The sequence below is a fragment of the Scatophagus argus genome, chromosome 4 (genome assembly GCF_020382885.2).
Source record: "Scatophagus argus isolate fScaArg1 chromosome 4, fScaArg1.pri, whole genome shotgun sequence".
Lineage (NCBI taxonomy): Eukaryota > Metazoa > Chordata > Actinopteri > Scatophagidae > Scatophagus > Scatophagus argus.
The window spans coordinates 24,166,691-24,187,864 of NC_058496.1; the positions used below are offsets into that span (position 1 = coordinate 24,166,691).

Sequence of the window (21,174 nt, forward strand, 5' to 3'; positions counted from 1 at the left end):
CCTTGTGCTGTATTATCCACAAGATTTTAATGTAGATATGTAGCTACAATTAATCAATAACAAGCACCCCACAAAGCACAGAATCCACATTGTTGCTCCCATCCCACCAGAGAGAGAGATGCACAGATAAAAATGAAATCTCAGAGCCTTGAGTCTTTCTATGCTATTTAAATCTATGGTCTCACCCGCCCCCATCTTATAAAAACGTCTATTTGTAATCTACAAATCTTTTTTTCTTTTCCAATTTGGCCTCAGGCATAACACTCTTCAAAATGCTGTCATAGCACCTACAACAAACCATTATTAGCAATTGTTCATTTACAACAATTACTACATCTCCTCAGACTCCTAAAGCAAAAGCAAAACAAAGTAAGAAATTTAAGTCATCAACTTGGGCCCTGACAAAACAATAAAAAGAAAAAAACAACATTTACAGCATACCGCTTACAATTATTGGTTTTAGATTTATATTTGATGATTACATTTTGGAATGTTTTTTGCCCTGTCTTGCTTGATAATTAAGCAACTGTTAGTTGCAGCCCCATACTTGATCTGTAGATGTCTGACAAGCACTAACACAAAAGCATTAGGCAGCAATAAGCATCAATTAAAATATGTGCCGTCCCTTGTCAAAATCTGAGCTATCTATAACAGGTCATAAGGGTTGCAAAATATGTCCTTGTCTACTGGGTACGAAGGCTGATAAATTCAGCAAGCACTTTTACACATTTAATATCCAAATAGCTTTTTAGAACTAGAACTAGAACCAAACTCCCGGGTAGATCTTCCAACTACACCTGGTGAGATGAATCAGTTTCTGGTACAAAACTCATATGCATAAATTTATCAGCTTTTGAATGGTGGGCACAATGTAACAAAGGTTCAGCAAGGTCATAATATAATGTTGATACAGTTAAATGACTAAACTGTCACATGAAGCAGCTGCCCCATGAAACAAACTGCAAAAACTAGAGAAACATAGATGAAATAAAGAAAACTACAGCTGTAGATGTAGGGACAATGAAAGCACAGAGGCAGAAAAGCAGAAGAAAAAAGGCTATAGTTATAATGTTATTTCATCATACCAGCTACCCCCACTTCTTAAGTAATGTCAGTAAATCACAGCAAAATAGGAGCTCAGCAGATGATTTCTGTAGTCTGGAGAATGCCCGATGAATATTACAATCTAAGTTTAACATATTGTGTAAATTTGAAAAACAACAATACAGTAATAATTTGGATGTTTGAGGGTTGAATTTTTGGCTTTGACAAACTAATTACAGGTGGTCATATTTCATGTTCTTGCCAACATTCTTTTGTCCATTTGTTCATGATAAATTTCATGTGACATTATTGCTTCTCTATAACATCCAGAGTCCTCTTTGCCTAACAAACTGATTTTTATTCTTTATGTCCAGGTTAAGATTCACCAAAACAGAAAATAATTGTCTGTATGTGCTACGCATGTGGCATTAAAGATCGATGGTTGGCAGGGTTGTGTTTTCTACTGTTGTTATGTGAAAAGTTACAGCTTTAGATTTGATGTACAGATACAGTTTAACACCTTGATGAAAATGAGTCTGAAAGTGTGTGAACAATGTGAACGTGTCAAAAAGTCTATTTCATTCAGAGCAAAGGGCTGTAACTCACTGTTCATAAAAGCTTGTAAACAGAGCAAAGGTGGCTAATGTAAAATCTGTCAGTTATTGGTTGTTAGTAAAAACAAAACAAAAAAAATTCTATGTTTATATGTTTTCGTGGTTTAGTGCCTTGCTTATTTGAAAGCATGAAGAGAAGTAACATCCATTGTCTTCGTCCAGGGGTAATGTACTTATTCATACTGAATATTTTTTGTTTTAGTTTGGGTTGCAGCGGTTCATGAATATTATTTTCAGGGCCCCAGATGACATCTTCAAATTGATTCTTTTGTCCCGCTTGCAGTTAAAAACCAAAAGTTATTCAATCTTGTCAATCTGCTCATTTTTTTCAGCTGTATTTCATGATTAACTCCAGCTAATTAGCTTATTTGCTAGGGCAGATTTCTGTAAAAATCTGACTTCAAATACATGCAAGTATAAAAATCAGAGCCTTCCACTCACAGTACAAACACACAAGACCCAGTATGCAAAAAGAAATTCAGCTACTGTCAAAATGCTGCAGAAGCAGGTGCAGCCCACACATTAACAGCTGCTTTAACCAATCATATTACTGTTACACTAATTATATTAGATTAGAACATTCAAATAATGGTAGGTTATCTTCAAAAGTGGGTGACAGCGTAAAGAGACTTACTGTAGCTACATTCAGTCCTTTAACAGCTTTTTGGTTGTTGCTGCCAGTCATTTCTCAGTCTGCTTAGTCTTTGCTTTTCTTTGAAGTGCTGGGGTTGGTATGACTAATTATTAATATGACCAAATATCCTGAAATTTCACCATCCCTAATTCTTTACGATTTACAGAGGGTTGTGTTGTTCTCCCATTTAATGTAAGAGCTTAACTAGACTCAGCTCCAATTTAGATGAACTACATGAAATGGGTTAGATGAACCACTGGTTTCTAGGTCAGGAGTATGAATACAAAAATGGGCAGGCACCAATATTTATGGTTCTCATGATTATAGATAATACATTTATAACATAGAAATTTAGTTTTATGAAACTGTCTTTTTTGTAATCACTTTCTCCATTTAAAACATTTTTTTCCTTACATATGCTCATTATCTGTTTAAATTATGCTGTTTTAGAAACCTGCATTTGTCCACTGTAACCCCTTTAAATTTATTCTCTGGGGCAGATAAAGGAGCATGAGATTCTTTTTAAAATGCAGTAACCCAGCAGTAAACATCAATGTGGTCAAGCTCATACTATTCAGCTTCTCCTGCAAGAGGAGTTTGTGAAGTCCTTGTTTTTAAACTTGCTGGAAGGAAATTACAAATTATTATTGTGGTTAAAAGTTCACATTCCATCTCTGCACACATGTAACAAAGAGTTACAGTGGACACGATGTTGTTGTTATTGTTGGCAGGTGAAGCCATAAAGCCATAAAAGGATAAACAACTGATGTAATATGTAAGATCTATAACAATACTATCAAGTATGATTGAATCAGATATAAATTAAACTGGTGATTGAAGATTGTTATTAACAGTCTTTCTAGTAGGACAACATTTCAGACTTAATTACCTGATTGAGTTAAACAACTTGATGCTAAACATAAAATATGTCACTCACTACACTGTCTAATAAAGTGGAAAAAGTGGGTAAATGTTGGCTGTCACTGATTAAGTTTGCCCACAACCCTTTGGGCAAATGATCATTGATTGTTTTACTTTGTAAAGATGAAAAATTGTCATTGTTTTAGATGGTCAATTTTGACACTGGATATGATGCAATTTTTCTGCCCTGACTGCAAACGTGCACAGCTACAGCTTCAGACACTGGGTTCAGTTATTACACATAGGGGGAAGCCAAACATTGCACAAATGGCAGAAGAATGAAGATGTGTTTAACAATATAATATTTAATATACTATTTCAAGTTATTTTAGTCCTTATATCAGGAAGTTCTTTTACCCAATCATTTTTCCATATACTTTAAAAGGTCCCTAAAACGATTTGCGTGGAAACACACAATATGTTTCTAAAAAGACCGACAATGAGGATTTCCACTGTTTGCTTTCAATTTGATCTATAACTTGGGATCATATCGTTTAACGTTACTCTGACATAGACAGTGCCCTACTCTAGTGTCTGCAATTACCAGCAGGGAGAAAACCTGCAGAAGTAAAACCATGTCTGTCATGTGATCGTTGTCTGTCTCGTAGCTCACCACTCACAAAGCCAAGGGGCACAGTAAACACTGCAACAGCATGACACAACTTTGAAATAATGTCAGTTGCACCATACCCATTGGACACATTTAGCCCAAGCCTACAAGCCAGAATGAGCTGCCGTTAGGTAGTTAGGTGAGTGTACAAGCAGCCAGGCAGTCAACCGTGTAATCGGGAACAATGCACTGGCCAGTGGTCACACAGGTGACTTGAAGTTGCGTGTCAGGAGCACAGCAGAGTCTGTGAGCACGAAAGAAGGCCAATGTAATCACACTAAATATGCCAGTCACTGCTCCTTCAGCACCAACAGACCTTGGCTATTATTAGCTAGTCGTAAGGTTACAACAAATCTGCCTAGCCACCCAAAAATTTATATTAAGAAATCCATCCAACGCAAACTATAGTTGTGCTCTTAATGGTTTGCTTAACTTACACCAGTCTGCGCCCTCATGTGTTTTCCAGTGACTGTAATCCATTATATTCCTTAAAGCGCCACAATGTAAGGACACTGATTGAAAACACAACACAGCAGCAAAAACGCAGCGTATGAGCGAAATACTGACGCTAGCTTAGCTTACATCACTACCGCCAGTTAGCTAACGACCAGCTGATCGCACTAGCATCGCGGCATCTGAACGACAACTGTCAAGCTAAACGGTGACGCTGGCCTTTAGTAGATACACTACAAATAAACAAGCTGGTTTGTGTTTCAGGAGTAACAGTGGATACGTCTTGCCTTTCTGGGCGTGACTGTTGGCACGCTAACATTAGCTTTAACGTTACTGTAGATGAAACCTAACGTGAACGCGAGTCGAGATTCACATTCCTGCCTTTGCTAGCTAACTCGCATGCTAGGCAGCTAGCAGCGCAGTGCTAGCTAGCCACTCCAGAGACCACTGTGTCTTTGGTGTAACCGCCATCCCCTTACCAGTATGCGGTAAAATCCTTCGGCTTGAACGTCGATGATAACCCCCAATGTGTCTGTTACGTGGGGCACTCCAAGTGTATCCATATGTCACAAACCATGCTTTACTCCAAAAGTGGTCACTGCTTCCTTTCCTTCCTCCTGGTAGCCATTTTTCCTCAATATCCAAACAAACGTCCCAGCCAGGTCCCAGCGCTGATTTTCCTCCAAACAGCATCCTCCACTCAGCCCCAATGGAGGCCACATCTGAAAGACAAACCTGACATCTGTTGGATGAATGGGAGAACACACCTGGATTTAAGGGACACGTTAATTTCGTTTAAAATTCTCTCTATGTTAGAGCTAAAAAGAATAAACCCATTAACACATACATTGCCGTTTTTCTTTAGTTTTGCTTTGCCATTTTTTTGAGTGTGTCTGGGCTCACCTTTTTTAGTTTTTTTTTTTTAATCATTGTTATGTTTCTTTCGTGATTACTTTATTATTTATTTTGAAGAAAGTCGTTTTAGCAGAAAAGGAGACAAATAGGAAGAGAATAATGTATAAGTATAAGTTCATCCACTGATTTTAGAAAATCTACATTTTTATTAGAGGCTACTTGAAGACTGTGCATGTATTATGTATACGAGGATGCAGAGAGAAACAGTCCATCTAACAGTTCCTGACCTACTGAATTTCTTATTGAACCATACAACAGTAAACAGGCTTTCACCACTGAGAAGTTTTAAGGATTTTACAGGAGTGAAGTAAGTAAGATCACAGTGTGTTTACGTGTGCATTTATGATGTATCATGTAATCTCGGAAAACAGAACGAGGAATTTTATCATTTGAGTTTTTGTTAAAATGTAGATACCCGTGAACTGGTTGGTTGGTCAGCCCAGCTTGGAAAAACACATGATTTAACATATTTTTGATCACCTGCTGGATAAGTTCTGTGAAACTCTTTGAACTTTCTTATCATTTGTTGACTGTTGCAAATGAATGATCAGTACAAAATTGTCCCCATATTTAGTTGAGTTCATTTTCAGTATGTTGGATAGTCCAGATTGTATTTATTTTAGTAACTGAGGTACCTTTAAGATACTAAATAAATGTAATTTCAACCTCGACCTCAAATACATTTTTTGACAAGTATTTGGAGTTTTGCTGTAAGTTCCTGAAGTGCTGGATCAGATCTGCGAGCTTTAGACTTAGTAAAACACCAGTAAAACAAAGGAGAGGGTGATTGACTTCCGGAGAAGGACATTACCACTTACACCAGTGAACATCCAGGGCTCGGACATCGAGATTGTGGACAGTTTTCAGTACCTGGGTGTTCACCTCAACCATAAACTGGACTGGTCACATAACACCGATGCCCTGTACAAGAAGGGCCAAAGTTTCCTCCACCTTCTGAGGAGACTGAGGTCCTTTGGAGTGTGCAGGCCCCTGCTACAGACATTTTATGACTCTGTGGTAGCCTCTGCTGTTCACTGTGCTGTGGTCTGTTGGGGACCGGGCAGCACGGACCGGGACAGGAAGAGACTGAACAAGCTGGTCAGGAAGGACAGCTCTGTTCTGGGCTGCCCATTAGACTCTGTGGAGGAGGTGGGTGAGAGGAGGACATTAGCCAAGCTGACATCCATCATGGACAACACCTCTCACCCTCTGCATCAGACAGTTGAACAGCTCCTTCAGCGGCAGACTGCTACACCCCCAGTGTAGGAAGGAGCGCTACCGCAAGTCCTTCATTCCCACTGCTGTTAGACTGTATAATTCTATGGTCTAGTCCTCATTTCCTCCCTTAAGAGGACTTGTATATAGCTGTATATTGTACTGTTTTTACTTTACCTTGTAAATTGTTAATTTATTTTACCTCTACATTCTTTTTTAACTGTTTTTGCACACTTTCTGCACTCCTCTTCTGTTCTTGTGAGCTGCCACAACAAGTTCATCTTATCTTATCTTAGATGGACTCCACAGTCTGTAGCAAGGGGGCACTAACATCATCTCCAGCAGTGATTTGACTTTAGAGTATTGCAATATATAGTATCAGGCACTAGGGGACAGCAGTACTCATTCGAAAATAAAAACACAAATCAGTGCCACTGCGTGGGTGGTTTGGTTTCCTCAAGCAACATAAACCACAAACCACAATAATCTCAGTCTAAACCTCAGCCGGTGATAGTGATATTTAGGTGTCATACCTGAGCAGTTTTATGATATTCCTCCTCAAAAGCAAAGAGTTTTTAAAGCTGATTCATGAATTGACACATCTTTGTACAGTTTGATTTTAAATGAATCTTGTCAGTTGGACCTTTTGTCTTCCTCTGTGCTCTGAAACCTATGATTAAAAGCTAAGCCTAATCTTTTGTGTTGCTTAACGATCCAGTCCTGGAAAGCTTGCTAAGTGAGAAATATTATTATTACTCAGTCATGTCAAATCTGAAAGTCTACCTTTTACTGGTAGTTGTGGATCAAGTTTATCCGCTGCTGCTCGGTTGAGACAGAAAAGCTCACTTCTGCTGTAATCTCAATCAATATTGTCTCCCTTAAGTTTTCATTTCTCATTTCTTATGTATGAGGAATACAATATCAAATATTGTTAGAATGGAAACTTACCAGTTTAACATTTTCATTTCATTTTTAACTTGCCAGCATACCTGCTTTAGAACATATGCATGTCAAAAGGCATTTAGAAAGGTTAAAGTTAGGCTAGATTTGATTGAAATCTGAGGGTTTTTTTTTCAGACATCTTCACTCTTTCTGGACGTGAACATTGATTTGACAGTAGTGCCTGTATTCTAGTAAGCATTTTTGCCTTGAACTAAAAAAAATCTCATTTAAAGCCATTATTAGACATGTTAAAAATTTTTGACTTTGGCCCAATTAGGTGGTAGTATCACAAAGGACCCTGTGGCAAACAGATATGTATGTATGTATGCCTCTGCCCCAGAGACACACAATGCCTGAGATTGTTTAATTTCTGCAAACTAAAAACTTTATTTACTGACATTGTTGAACCAGAACATGGCCTTCTAAAGCTGTTGATTGCAGTGAGAGTAGTCTCACATCTTCAAGTGTTGAAATCTATACCGACCACCTTTGTCTTGTTCCAGTCCAAGAGCAGGTTGATTTCTCATCCGTAGTGATTGAGATTGAGGTAAACCTAAACCAAAGATTTCGCTAAAACCGAATTGTGTTGCCAAGGCTAAGAAAGATCTATTGTGTACTGAACCTTTTAAACCTTCAATTAACCAATGTGCAGATGTGGAAAAAGATGAATGCTACACACAGGTTTAATCTCTTAAAATTCTTTAATTGCCAAAAAGAAAAAAAGGATGCAACCAAAACCAAGGTATGTTTATGTGGCATCCAACATACCTGGCAGAAACACAATCTCAAGATGGGACACAAAACCGAGTTAGGACTGAATGTGCTGCAGTGCAGCCAGCTACAGATACAGTTGACCAATACATAGTTGATGGCTGTTGGAAATTTTCCACTCTCTAAATAGGAAAAGAGAACAACAATGCTCCGGTAAACTACACCAGACACAACTGGCTGCATTTCAAACCTATAAAACAAGCTTGAACATGAAGCAAGTGCACTAGCATTGATAGAAAATGACAGAAAACGAAACGTTAGGCATTTGCATGACACTTTTATGGAGGCGTTTGGCAATCAAGTGACCATGAGCATAATTAAAAAAATACATTTTGCCTGTGTTTAATTGCAGAGTGCCTGTGATCAGTTGTTTTTGTCACCAGCAGCTAATAATGGTATAAGTTAACTGCTGCTAGGAGCTTAGTTCCTCTTCAGTAGTGACTCACTGTGCGTAAATACACCTCCAAACATAACAGAGAAAGTTGAGTCCCTTTCCAATGAAAAGAGAGGCATTAAGTTTCATTTCAACATTGAGCAGAAGAAAAGGAAGCCTGTTATGATAAACTGAAGGTCATCAGATGAACTTCATATGCAAGCAAGATTATGAGAAAAACACCATTTTGAAAAATTAAAATGAAAATATTGTGGCTTAAACTAAAACATAAGCGTGCACTGGTGGCATCCTCTTGTTGGAATCATAGTTTGAATTCTTGTACACCCACTAATCAAATGCCCAAAAATAGTGTGAGAGCCACAGACAGATGACCAGATATGGTCTAGTTTCACTCTGATGCTTAGGACCTGGCAGGCCTGCTTCATCCCAGATGTACATCCTGCATGCTGTTCAGTTTGCATCCAAACAGAACCTCTTGTTGTGTCTGTAAAGTCAAGTCAAGTCAAGTCAGGTATTTTTTATTTATTGTCATTTCAGCTGTTTACAGTAGTACACAGTGAAACAAGATAACGTCCAACCTCCGTGGACCAGGTGCTACACAAAACTACACAAAAGTCAACACAATACTATGTACATACATAAGCAGCTATAGAACTATCCATAGTGCCACACGAGCACGATACATGCTATTATAAGAAGAAGGGATATATCTTTATACCCTTCTGATTCATTTCACTGTCAAGCTAAATGCACTGTATAAGCTGCTCAGTGACACTAAAGGAACAATTTAAAGCTTAGGGAAATAGGCCCTGATTGATACCTGCAGTCAGTCATGTTTAGCCTAGCTTAGCACAAAGGCCAGAAACATGGGAAAACAGTTAGTTCCGATCTGTCCAAAGATAATAAAATCTACCTCTTAGCACCTGTGCAGTTAGCAAGGAAGTCATAGTTGCCACTGACATATTGTTCTACAGATTATATAAACAAGATGCAATGTGCTTTATAGGTGTTGGGGACTGTTTTTTTAACCTTTGGAAAGAACAAGACTAGCTACACTCTGTTGCAACTTCATATTTAACTGACGGGTATCAAGGTGGTATCAGTGTTTTAATCTGTCTCTCAGAAAGAAAGCAAAGAAGCATATTTACCAAATGTCAAACTATTCCTCTAAAACCTGACATCCAATGCTGCTTGGTCGGTCAGATACAAATGGATACTGATAAGTGAAAAAAACTTCCAGTGCTTATTGCAACCATTGTGGACAATTCTTTGTTTTAAGGGGTGACAAGCCAAAAATGATAGGAGCTACTGCACATAGGTACCAATCAGTGTGTTAAAGAAAGACTGCAGTTGTTCTGTGTGTAGTGTATTGCTCCCATCGCTCTCTCTCGTGCATTCAGCTTTGCATAGACATTTGGCCATCAAAGGTGCAGCTAAAACACATTCAGTGTTTTAGCAGAACATCAGTTCACTGCGTATGTAAACACAAGTATGGCTGCAGTTACATTTCCACCATGTGCTCCGCCCCACAACAGGACTGTTTGAAATTCTCCAAGCACAGTTTTGATTTCTTGCAAACAGATTACCTCTGGGCTTTCTTCACCGAATCAATTCTCGCCTGCTTCCCTGTTTCAGACCTATTTTACTGGCAAGTGTAGTAGACTAAAGCGAAATCTTGAGCTTCTCTTCTTTCCTGAAAATTGCGTGTTTTCCCAGGCTTGTTTACACTCCCATAGCTGCCTTTTCCCATGTGAGAAATTTATTCATGAAGGGTTGATTGTTCCAGCAGAGGATGTTGTTGTCCTCTGGGTGCAAGTAGTAAATGCATCCATGAGTCAGGCCACGGTAAAGAATATTGTGAATACATTTCTGTACTTGGACATATAGGGCACATTATTGTTGAATACATTAAAACGTCACTTATTTTTACCGTCAACAATGAATCACATGACTATAACTCATATGACCTTTGTGAATTTGTACAGGATTATCACTTCAGCTCTGTGCAACTTTTCATCTTCTTTTAAGTTGTTGTTTTGTGACTCCTATGTCTGTCTGCTCTTCACGGATTTTACATCAGCTTTTAATAAAATCATTCCACAGACACTGATCCACAAACTCAGTACTCTCAGACCGAGCTCCAGTCTCTGCAATTGGGTCCTGGACTTCCTGATGGACAGGCCGCGGTCCATAAAGATCCACGACATCTCCTCCCCCATCACCCTCAGTACCGGCTCCCCCCAGGGCTGTGTGCTGAGCCCCCTCCTGTTCACCCTGCTCACACACGACTGCTCAGCACAACATCCGAGCTGCCTGATGTCAGCTGTGGTTGGATGCATCGTCAACAGCGACGAGTCCGACTACAGGCAGGAGCTGCTGAGAAAACAACCTCTGCATCAACGTGAAGAAGACCAAGGAGATTATCATGGACTTCAGAAGGGGAAGACATCTTCCCCTTCCTCCCCTGTACATCAGAGGGACAGCAGTGGAGGTGGTCTCCAGCTTCTGAGTGTCCACATAACGGACGACCTCACCTGGAGCAACAACACTTCCTGCCTCATCAGGAAGGCACAGCAGCGCCTCTTCTTCCTCAGGAGGCTGAGGCGTGCTGGACTGGGGAGCTCAGTCCTGACATCTTTTTACAGATGTGTGGTGGAGAGCGTCCTGTGCTCCTGCATCACAGTGTGGCACGGCAGCAGAGAAGAAGGCTCTGCAGAGGGTGGTGAAAGCTGCACAGAAGACTGTGGGACACAGCCTATGCACCACCACGGACATTTACACCTCCAGGTGCAGGAAAATGGCGGAGTACACCCTGGACTGGTCGCCAGTCAATCGCAGGGCCAACACACAAAGAAAGACAACCACACACTCTCACACACACACCTAGGGGCAATTTAGAGTAGCCAATTAACCTAATGTGCATGTTTTTGGTATTGTGGGAGGAAGCCGGAGTACCCGGAGAAAACCCACGCAGGCACAGGGAGAACATGCAAACTCCACATAGAAGGGCCCAGACCGGGATTCGAACCTGGAACCCTCTTGCTATGAGGCGACAGTGCTAATCTCTGCACCACCGTGCCGCCCTGATGTCTGAATGACAATCCATCAAATAGTTCTTGAGATGAAAAGTGGACAAATTACCATCCCCAGCATGGACAAAAAGCTTTCAACAGTTTTTTACATTTGGTGCCCAGTGTCTGGTGTTTCTTGGGAGAAATGCTTTGATGCAAATGATGCATTTGACATATTGGATAGCAGCAACAATAGTGGATGAAAATGATAAACTGGCAGTAAAACTGGAAGTGAAACTTGATCAACAGAAAACCCAAGATAAAAGAGGTTATGACCCTTCAAGGCTTTTTTTGAGCGATAACTATTCACTTTTCACTCTTCACTAATCTCTGAATCTGCCCTTAAATTCCTTTCCCAGATGTGATCTCAGGTTCAATTTATCAGTTTACAGGTGAGTGGTTTGCTCATTTCTCCTTAGAAGAACTGTAAGGGTCATGAGAAAAACAAGATGAAGATAATAATGTGAGACAAGACAAGACAAGACAAAGCCTGTCCTAAAACTGATTTGGGATTTAGATAGTGAATGGAGGGCGGCACGGTGGTGCAGTGGTTAGCACTGTCGCCTCATAGCAAGAGGGTTCTAGGTTCGAATCCCGGTCTGGGCCCTTCTATGTGGAGTTTGCATGTTCTCCCTGTGCCTGCGTGGGTTTTCTCTGGGTACTCCAGCTTCCTCCCACAATACCAAAAACATGCACATTAGGTTAATTGGCTACTCTAAATTGCCCCTAGGTGTGAGTGTGAGAGTGTGTGGTTGTCTGTCTTTGTGTGTTGGCCCTGCGATTGACTGGCGACCAGTCCAGGGTGAACCCCGCCTCTCGCCCGTAGTCAGCTGGGATAGGCTCCAGCTCCCCCGCGACCCTGACGGATAAGCGGTATAGAAAATGGATGGATGGATAGTGAATGGATGGATGGATGGATAGTGAATGGATGTCTGGATAGTGAATGGATGTCTGGATCCGTAACAAATCAACATGGGTGCACATTTCTGGATAAATGAGTATAAACTGTCATTTTTGCCTTTCCATAATCGATGAACAGATTGTGAAACTTAAAACCAAAATTACTTGTGAATTTTTTTTTTTTTTTTTTTTTTTTTTATTATTTATTTTATTAGGAACAGAGCCAAAGAACAGGTGTGTAAAACAGGATACATTTGGTTAGTGTGCTGTGATTCAAACATGCACTCAGTACACAAATCTACCCTCAATCTAAATTAAATCTACGAATTACACCACCTCTTACGGTCTGTTGACATAACTGACTGCTGGATGCCTGAGACAAGCCCAGTGGCTATGTCTGGACTAAATATGTATCTAGAGTATCTAGATGACAGCTTATAATGAAGAATGTTTTAATAAGCATTTACCTCTGCCATGCAATGCAGCTTTAAACACTGGTGGATTCTACCATAGATGCCTCTATGCTAGATAAAGAGACATGAAGTGCCCTCTAAGGTGCCCTTAAAATGGAGAAAAAGTGATGCCCTGCATTCTAGAAAATTAGCTGACCTCCATGCACCTCTAAATGGTTAAATAGTTTATAGTTTCCTGTGTTTTTATTACAGAGGTGAGGTGGGTTTTTCCACATTTTATAGTTTTTAAATTTAATCTCATTTAATCTTAAAATTTAATCTAAATATCTATGTCCAGATTTAACCACATGGATGGTGGTGGGCTCAACATTTCATGCAAAGCTGCAGTCAGTCTTCGCAGTATTTACAATAAAAGCCTTCACTTCATCATTGCTTATAATTTTCCAGAGAAAAGTCAAAATGAAAAAAAAAATTCAGTAGTCAGCAGTATGTGAAGGCACAGAACTTGTTAGTGAGTCATTTCTTTCTAATCCATTTCTTCTTCTATTTTGAATGCAGCTTCCTCCTGAACACAATGAATAATAAGGTTATTCACCCACACTGGTATATAATGTCTCCTGTGTGAAGGCACACTGTTGAAGTAAAATCAATCATAAAATCGGTTATTTTCAAAAACAAAGCAAAAAAAGAGGTTTTTACACTTTGGTGTCAGTGGGGATTCTAGGACACCGCTTGTTGATTAGCGAGCTATAACTGGCTGCTGGCACTAGTTTCATGTTCAGTCGACTGATAGGCAACCATGATTGATCTTCTCATTCAGCAAAAACTGATATTTCCCAAAAAGCATTTAGTTCCCAAAATGCTTCCCTGGCATAAAATTGATATTTCCCCAAAATGCTTCCTTTTTGAATACAAAGCCGAAGTTTGGATGTGTTTGTTTAGCTTAGCTTAGGAAACAACTAGCCTGGCTGTGTCCAGAGGTGAAATAAAAAGAAAAGAAAAAAGACTCTTATGAAGTTTACAGAGTGGATCCAAGCAAAGGACAAAGAATAGAGGTAAGGTGATGTTAGAAGAGCTTATTGGAGGACAGCAGGGTTTTGGTGGATTGGGAGGCTGGCAGGATGGAGAAGCACCAGGTTTAGCAGGCCATGACCTGATGGGGGGAGGCTGATATACTGGAAAGGTGATGAGCTTGTTGATTAAACTGTTGTTAGCATACAGCTGCATACTGCTGCCTATTTACACATCCAGCAGTTACATAGCAACATCAGCATTCATCTGTGTGCCGAGTGCTTTTGAAGAGTAAGTAGTAACTGTAAGTCAGCATGTTTATGCATTTGTACTGAATTCACACTGTAAACTTTTATTATGGAAAATATTTGGCTGAATGATGCTATAAAAACTGTAGAATGGGAAATAAAGTCACACTCTTGTGCATGAAATGTATTATTGTTGTTTTAATGCACTGACTTCAAATTGTTATTGATCTTCTCATCTTCTCATCTTACTAAATCAAAAATATGTACAATTTCCAAAATTTTGAACCACTTGTCAAAGAATAAAGGAAATTTATTTTGAACCACTGCACACTGTCCAACTTTCAGAGTGATCGGAAATTAACTGCTTGTGAAATAAACTTATCCTCACAGTGCCTCAAGGCTTGAACAGTTGCATCACTCTTGGCAAAACCTATGCTTCTGGCGGGAAAAGTTTTTCTTCTACCACTCGACAACTCCCACACTCACAGATCGTAATCAAACACATGCATGCACACACACGCATAAACATTCACACAAGTAAGTGCTGCTTTCATGCATTCCATGAAAAATCCCCAAACCTAACTGTCATCGGATTGTTACTGAAAAGAGAAGATGGGCAGAGATTAAGATAAAGATTAGATCTTGGTTTACTGTACGAACAACTTTCCACTTCCTGGCAATTCAGATGCGCTTATAAAAAGATGTGCTTATAAAAGAGTCCTTTTATTTGCCTTTTATTTCTAGATGCACCTTTCAGCAAACTGTACAGCACAACTCAACACGTAAAAGAGGTGTGTAGTAAAATACCACAGGTGATCCCCACCCTATGTTCAGTCACTATTATCCCTTACTGTTCACTGACTCTTCGTTTGCTCTCAATGATTTCATTTCAGTTGACACTTAAGCTTAACACTTAACAAATATGCACTGACTGGCATCAATCAAACTGAAATGATCATTTTCCCTGACAAGTGAAACTCTAACCCTAACCCTAACACTGACATTGAACACTGAAATTTTGATGAAACTTGAGGGAAACCCAGACTCCTTGCTTTATTGTATTGAAGAAAAATAGAAATGTAAAAAGGTCTGAATGTTGGTACAAAATTTTGGATGCTAATGCACAGTAGAAAATGTAGTGTTTGTTAATTTGTGTTTGTGTTCTGAATGGACTATATCATTTTAATGCAGGTATGGATCATATGAAGTGTGGAGGGTATTTGAAAGACGATCGCCAGTTAAAGATCCGCCTCAGGGTAACATCTGAACAGACACACAAGAGGGTTTTGGCAAGTGATTAAAGAGAGAGGAGCAATGAAAAGGTAACTGACTGGGCACGTGCAAACTCAGTGCCAATTTTTCCCAATTTCCAGTCAGTGAGCACAGAGCACACTTTCACTTTCTATTGTACAACTATAAATGCACCTGCAGCTCCCCTTGTCACAGCAGCACCTTCACACACCTGAAGACTCACTGAAACAGACAACCTGAGCTCACACCTGCTAAAAGACGAAGACATGGCCTCTCGAGCTGCAGCTCTGCTCTTGCTGGGTTTCATCTGTGTTGGCTTCGCAACAGGTATGACATAACATACAGTTAGCTGTGAAACAGATCCATATTTCAGAAAGTAGTGCGGGTGTAAAGTGCATGCGATCTTTCAGTTGGAAGGAGTCAAAATAAACCAAATTTGAAATCTAAACAGAGTCTTGAGGCAGAAACTGCAAGTGACCTTTGTACCTTCTGTGCAGTTCAGCTTTCATCGAGAAATCCACCTGTTGATTTTATGTCCTAATCCCTTTTACATTTTCTGATCATTTCTTTTCTCTCCCTGATAATTTTGTTTCTCCATCTTCCTGCAGCCGAGATTGCGGTGGACTGCTGTCTGAGGACCACTAATAAGTTTTTGCCGCTCCAAATTCTTGACCACTACATCATTCAGGATGCTGGGAAGGGATGTGAGATCAGTGCTACTGCGTAAGTGTAACATATTTACATTAGGCGGAAGAACCTTTTCTGAACTGTTACAGTAGCTGCTTTGTTTTATTATTTCTGCGTCCTACCGTGCACAACAGTATGCTTAATAAAAGTAATGGGAATGTGGATTTGTTTTTCACCTCTGAGGCCTGCAGCCTAATCTCACTTCTCAGTCTCTCATCTGCTTTTTCAGGTTCATTACAAAGGTCGGAAGAACACTGTGTGTCTCCCACCCCAGCGAAGAAGATTGGGTGAAAAAACACATTGCTTTTCTGGAGAGGAAAAAACAATCAGGTCAATAAATCAGGTAAATGACACATATGTATTATATTGCCTGATTTTTGTATGAGCTTTAAAAACAGTAAAATTCTACCTTACCCTGCCTTATCACTGTACTTCATTTCTGTAGGTCTAAAGAAGAGTGGACCCTGGGAAAAGATGGCTGAAGCGCTGACTGAAATTTGAGAGCCTGAAACAGAAGTCACTGTCATTTCCATTTCTGTTCAGAGTCTCAGAATGGCCCTGTGTTGTACTGTAGAAGATCAAAACAAGGATCAGACCTGTACGCTCACTGAGGAATCATCGATGTACAGTTCTGCATGTGTTTCTTTTCATTAATCCCTTTTCTCTTTGTCTAATTCATTTTTATTATCCCTGTGAGTGAAATGCAATATAAAAATGAGAGAGAGAATTGGGCTGACTTGCTTGGAGGGTAAAGCCTGTAAGTTAGAGTGACAATGATGTGATGATGATTTGTGTGTTTTCATTTGAATCATAAGACTGTAAGGTACTTGTGGAACTATCAGTGCTGTTTCAGTTAAGACAAGTACAAAATGTTGAGATGACTTGTGTGTGCGTAAACTGATGCTGACAGTTGTTCAAAAATAAAGTTTGATATTATTTTGTAACTTGTAGTTGTAGCCGCTTTTCATTTAAACTGAACCACATCACATGACTGCATCCTCTGCACAGATTTTCAGAGCATTTGTCCAACATGTAAAATGGTTATTCAGTATCATTAAATCTTGTAACACTTAGCTCATATGGAGGAGGAAGAGGTATTGGAGGGAGCAGTTGTTTTTGGCAAGAGCATATTAAAGGTGCAATAGTAAAAGACGTTATATTATAATGGTCACACTTTACAACTGTATGAATATGCACGTGGTAGTCATGCAGCTGATATGAGTCAGTGGTAGTGAAGTGTGAACAAAGCAGCTGATACCAATCATCTGTTGCAAGAATGGAATAACACTACGCTCAATTTCCTACAGGTGCAGCACAGTTCAGCGCACAAGAGAAAACATAAAGAAAAACCAACACTGCACCGATATGGCAATACATAATAGAATAAGTGTAGAAAAAACAACAACAAAACATGCAAGTAGCCTACCAAAAAGCTAACTAAATCAACATCTGACAAAACAATCTCAACTGAGCTTTTGCCCATCTCAGCAGATATAGTTTGCTCACTTTCTCAGAATTGTACATGCTAAACTTTCCCTGATTCTTAGCTTTGCATATGCTGATGAAAACTAAGTTCGAAAGCCCTGAAACAGACGATTAAAGGGAAATTCTCAAGAGCAGTAAAATCATAAAAATAATTTCAACTCACTTTCCAGCACCAGTAACATGTGGTGGATCTCACCAAATTATTTGTGGTCAGTGTCTCTTGTAAACTGGTGTTGTGTTCTAAATCACTCTCAGTGTTTGTGTATTTGTATTCATTTAAACTGTGTCAAGTGGCTGAATGTTTCTTAGCTTGCTTTTATTTTTCTCTAAATGTGACAAACACGATGTGCTTAAAGCTGTTCACTCCACTTGCTGGTTTCTCTGTATACCTGCATGTGTTTTGATGAGCTCTCTCTTCCCCTGTGACGCTTTTCCACTTGGGAATTGCCCAGCACAGCAACAGTCGTCTGCTGTGGGTCTCAGGCTCTGCCCCTTGTTTGGAGTCCAGGAAAACAGAGCACATGTAGGAGATACAACAGGGTGCTGATGGAGCCACTCAGCTCAGTCTATAATGTCATTTCTGCAATTTTACTTGACATATTTGATTATTTTAAAGCTCAACAGAAATATTTATACTTACATTTAGCTTAACATGAAATGGGCTTGAAATACATTTGACCTTGAAAGACCAGATTAAATGTTGTTGCTCCTCCTCCTCTTTTCTCGTCCTAATGATTAATTCCACATGTTTGTATAACATGACTTAATCTCAGTTATCACCTAATTTAGTCATGTAAGGGAAGGTTGGGGAATTTGATTTACAAATTCAGATTCAGATTACAGATTCGTTTCAGAATCATTTATTTTACCAGGAAGAACTGAGCTCCAATTCTGCCTTACTGTGTTTTCATTTAAGGTTTAAGATTTAAGGCAGCTTCCCCTGCTTAATGTGTTCTGATTTATTTATGTGTTTATCCAACAGTAATCAACATCCAACATACATGTCACAAACTATTAATCTGAAGATATTTTAGGCATAAATAGTAGATTCTGCAGTCACTGTTGTCTAGTTACTGTGAGTGACGAGTAATTGTTGCTATTAATTCTTAGCATTTATGAGAATACGCTGGTATTACTGGGACCTCAACTTGCATTTGATAGCAGGAAGTCCTCCCAACTTCAGTTGACCATTTGACCCCCCGTGACAGAACAGGGTCTCTGAGCTCACTGTCCTCAAGGCCAAAGAACATGTCTTCTTATATCCAAGAGCAACATGTGGAGTTTCCCACAGTGCATGTGGGGCCACAGACCTCTCAAAAACCAAACTCAACTCCCTGAGCATCTACTAACAGCTCTGCAAAGTGCCGAAGGTAAAAGTACTCATGATGTAACTTGTAAGAACATTTGACTATTGCTGCTGGTTGAGGTGGAGTTAATTTTAAGTAATTTATACTATTTGCAAATATAACTGGAAAGATGGTTCGTATTTTAAAAGCTTATTGTAGCCTCTATAAAACCTTATCTATTTCAAATAAATGTAGTAAAGTGAAAAGTACAATATTTTCCCAAAATTTAGATGAGTACATGGTCTGGAAGAGTTTTTTAGCATTGTGTGAACTGATTTGCCAAAGAAAGTTTGCCAAAGAAAATCCATGCAGGCACAGGGAGAACATTCAAACTCCACACAGGAACCTGAAACCCTCCTGCTATGAGGTGACAGTGCTCACCGCTGCACCACCGTGCCGCCCTAACTGTTGATGTGTATGATTGATATGTTTATACTAACTATGGGCCCATATGCTGTATAATGTAAAGGGATCAGCTGTAATGATGAGAGCACAGAAAATTATCACTAACTAATTGCAGTTTTCATTAGTTCTAAGCAGCATTTTAGCATCTTTCATCTTTCTCTAGTGACTGATTTTACTGCCCTCAACTTTGATATTTACTTCACTCTCATTGTTCTTGTCTGTGTGGCTTTTGGGTCCATCCGCTATCTCCAGTTAAAAAGGCGTACAAACCCACTCTATATTATCAGACACAAATGATTCTCTGGAGTTGGTAGAGACCAAAAACAGAGCTAAATAAGACTGAGTGCTGGACTTATATTGGACTCAGAGCTGAACCAGAAATTCCAAGAGAGTGAAAATGTTGTTCTGAGTCTGCTAAGTAATAGCAAACTGAAATAAGCAAATGCTTGCTAACTTGTTCATAAGGTGATAATATCTCAGTAGTGTGTTTACTACTTGCTGCACTCCCCCAAGTGGCCAAAAATCTTTAATATTCTTATAAACATTTAAATTAACTTCATTTCAAGTGTGATTTTATCAAGAAAATGTATTTATGTGTTAAATTACCAATAATATATAAAAACCTCTTTGACCTTGACCTTCACAAAACTTTATGCTTGCCACGTTAGCACAGCAGTTACTGTAGACAATAATATTGTATTTAACATAGTCTTAAAAGGCACAAGGTTCTTTTCTGTCACTTTAGGATGCAGATGTGCATTAACGTGTTTGTTCCTTTTTTCCATTTGGCTGGATACAGCTGTTGGACCAGGACTGCAGGGCTGCATTCCAGATATTCCTCCTCAGGCAATACTTCCAGTCCTTCAACTTTTATTCATTTTCCTGTAAGGGCTTCAGCAGGGGAACTCCAAGAGGGTATATACCACAGACAAATAAGGAAAACATTCAACTAATGGTTTACATGAAAACGAAACTTTCTCTGTAAATGCTCCTTCAGGGTTTACCTTACGTAACCGAGCAAACAGGCAGTAGAAGCTGATCTTATAGCAAACAAATTAACTGTGTCAATATTAAGAGACCAAAGCTCAGCCAGACCATTCTCAACTTCTACAGTAAAGTAAGTAAAGAAGAGGAAATGTTATTGTTTGACTGTTTGATTGTTTGTTGACACAATGCAAATTTGTTTCACTGGAAACATCTTTTTCCAGAAAGGTGTCACCTGCTTTGACATTACAATAAATAAATAAAGGAAGTACATTAAAACTGTGATAATGCTAGTGTTTGTTCTTGCTTAGGGGTTTCGTTTTGTGATTTATTTCTGGTCAAGCAACTGCTGAAATAAAAAGTACTACACGCCCAGAGGGTACACTGTTTCCTCACAGCAAGAGGGTTTCAGGTTCAAGTCCAGGGTCCTTCTCTGTAGCTTCCTCTCACACTCCCACAAACATGCACATTAGGTTAACTGGCTACTCTATGTGGGAGTGTGTGTGTCTTTGTGTGCCAGTCCTGCAATTAACTGCCGACCATTCTTGGGTGCATCCCGCCTCTGGCCCGTGGTTAGCTGGGATAGGCTCCAGCACCCCTGTGACCCTGCACAGATAAGCGGTATAGAGAATGGATGGATTTCTTCAGCCTGAACATGGTTTGTGATAGCTTTTCCATATGACTTTCAAAAAACAAACAAATTTGTAGCACTGAATACTTATCATATAAGGCACATTATAAATGCTATACCTCCCACTGTGAAAATAAGACACAGCCAAAAGTGCTTCTGTGGGATGCATAAAAATAAGGTTGTGGTAAATTTATCATTTTGAATTTCTTTTTAAATAGAAATTATAAAA

The 21,174-nt window shown here is 39.4% G+C and overlaps 2 protein-coding genes across 6 annotated transcripts in view; one reads left to right on the forward strand and one right to left on the reverse strand.

The window, feature by feature from the left end:
* Positions 1-5,012, reverse strand: part of wdfy3 (WD repeat and FYVE domain containing 3) — a 90,265-nt gene extending 85,253 nt beyond the window's left edge. For 3 of the 5 annotated variants that reach the window (XM_046385924.1, XM_046385922.1, XM_046385919.1), the window contains exon 1: positions 4,756-5,011. The gene's annotated coding sequence lies outside the window, so the exon portion shown is untranslated. Of the gene's footprint in view, positions 1-4,260; positions 4,725-4,755 lie in introns of those variants that run through there. The other 2 variants (XM_046385923.1, XM_046385921.1) reach the window with 2 other exon arrangements.
* A 10,561-nt stretch (positions 5,013-15,573) lies between these two features.
* On the forward strand, positions 15,574-17,038 carry LOC124057816 (C-C motif chemokine 19-like). The gene is made up of 4 exons (XM_046386385.1): positions 15,574-15,734; positions 16,016-16,130; positions 16,324-16,437; positions 16,540-17,038. Exons 1-3 carry the CDS (start codon positions 15,674-15,676, stop codon positions 16,430-16,432), a joined length of 285 nt encoding a protein of 94 aa, XP_046242341.1. The 5' UTR covers positions 15,574-15,673; the 3' UTR covers positions 16,433-16,437; positions 16,540-17,038.
* Positions 17,039-21,174: the final 4,136 nt, after the last annotated feature.

What these genes read in the sequence shown, in the direction of transcription:
- LOC124057816 (XM_046386385.1), top strand. Translation starts at nt 15,674, where the DNA reads ATGGCCTCTCGAGCTGCAGCTCTGCTCTTGCTGGGTTTCATCTGTGTT. An exon ending in CTGTGTTGGCTTCGCAACAG is followed by an intron (nt 15,735 to 16,015) that starts GTATGACATAAC and finishes ATCTTCCTGCAG; the next exon opens with CCGAGATTGCGGTGGACTGC. An exon ending in TGTGAGATCAGTGCTACTGC is followed by an intron (nt 16,131 to 16,323) that starts GTAAGTGTAACA and finishes CTGCTTTTTCAG; the next exon opens with GTTCATTACAAAGGTCGGAA.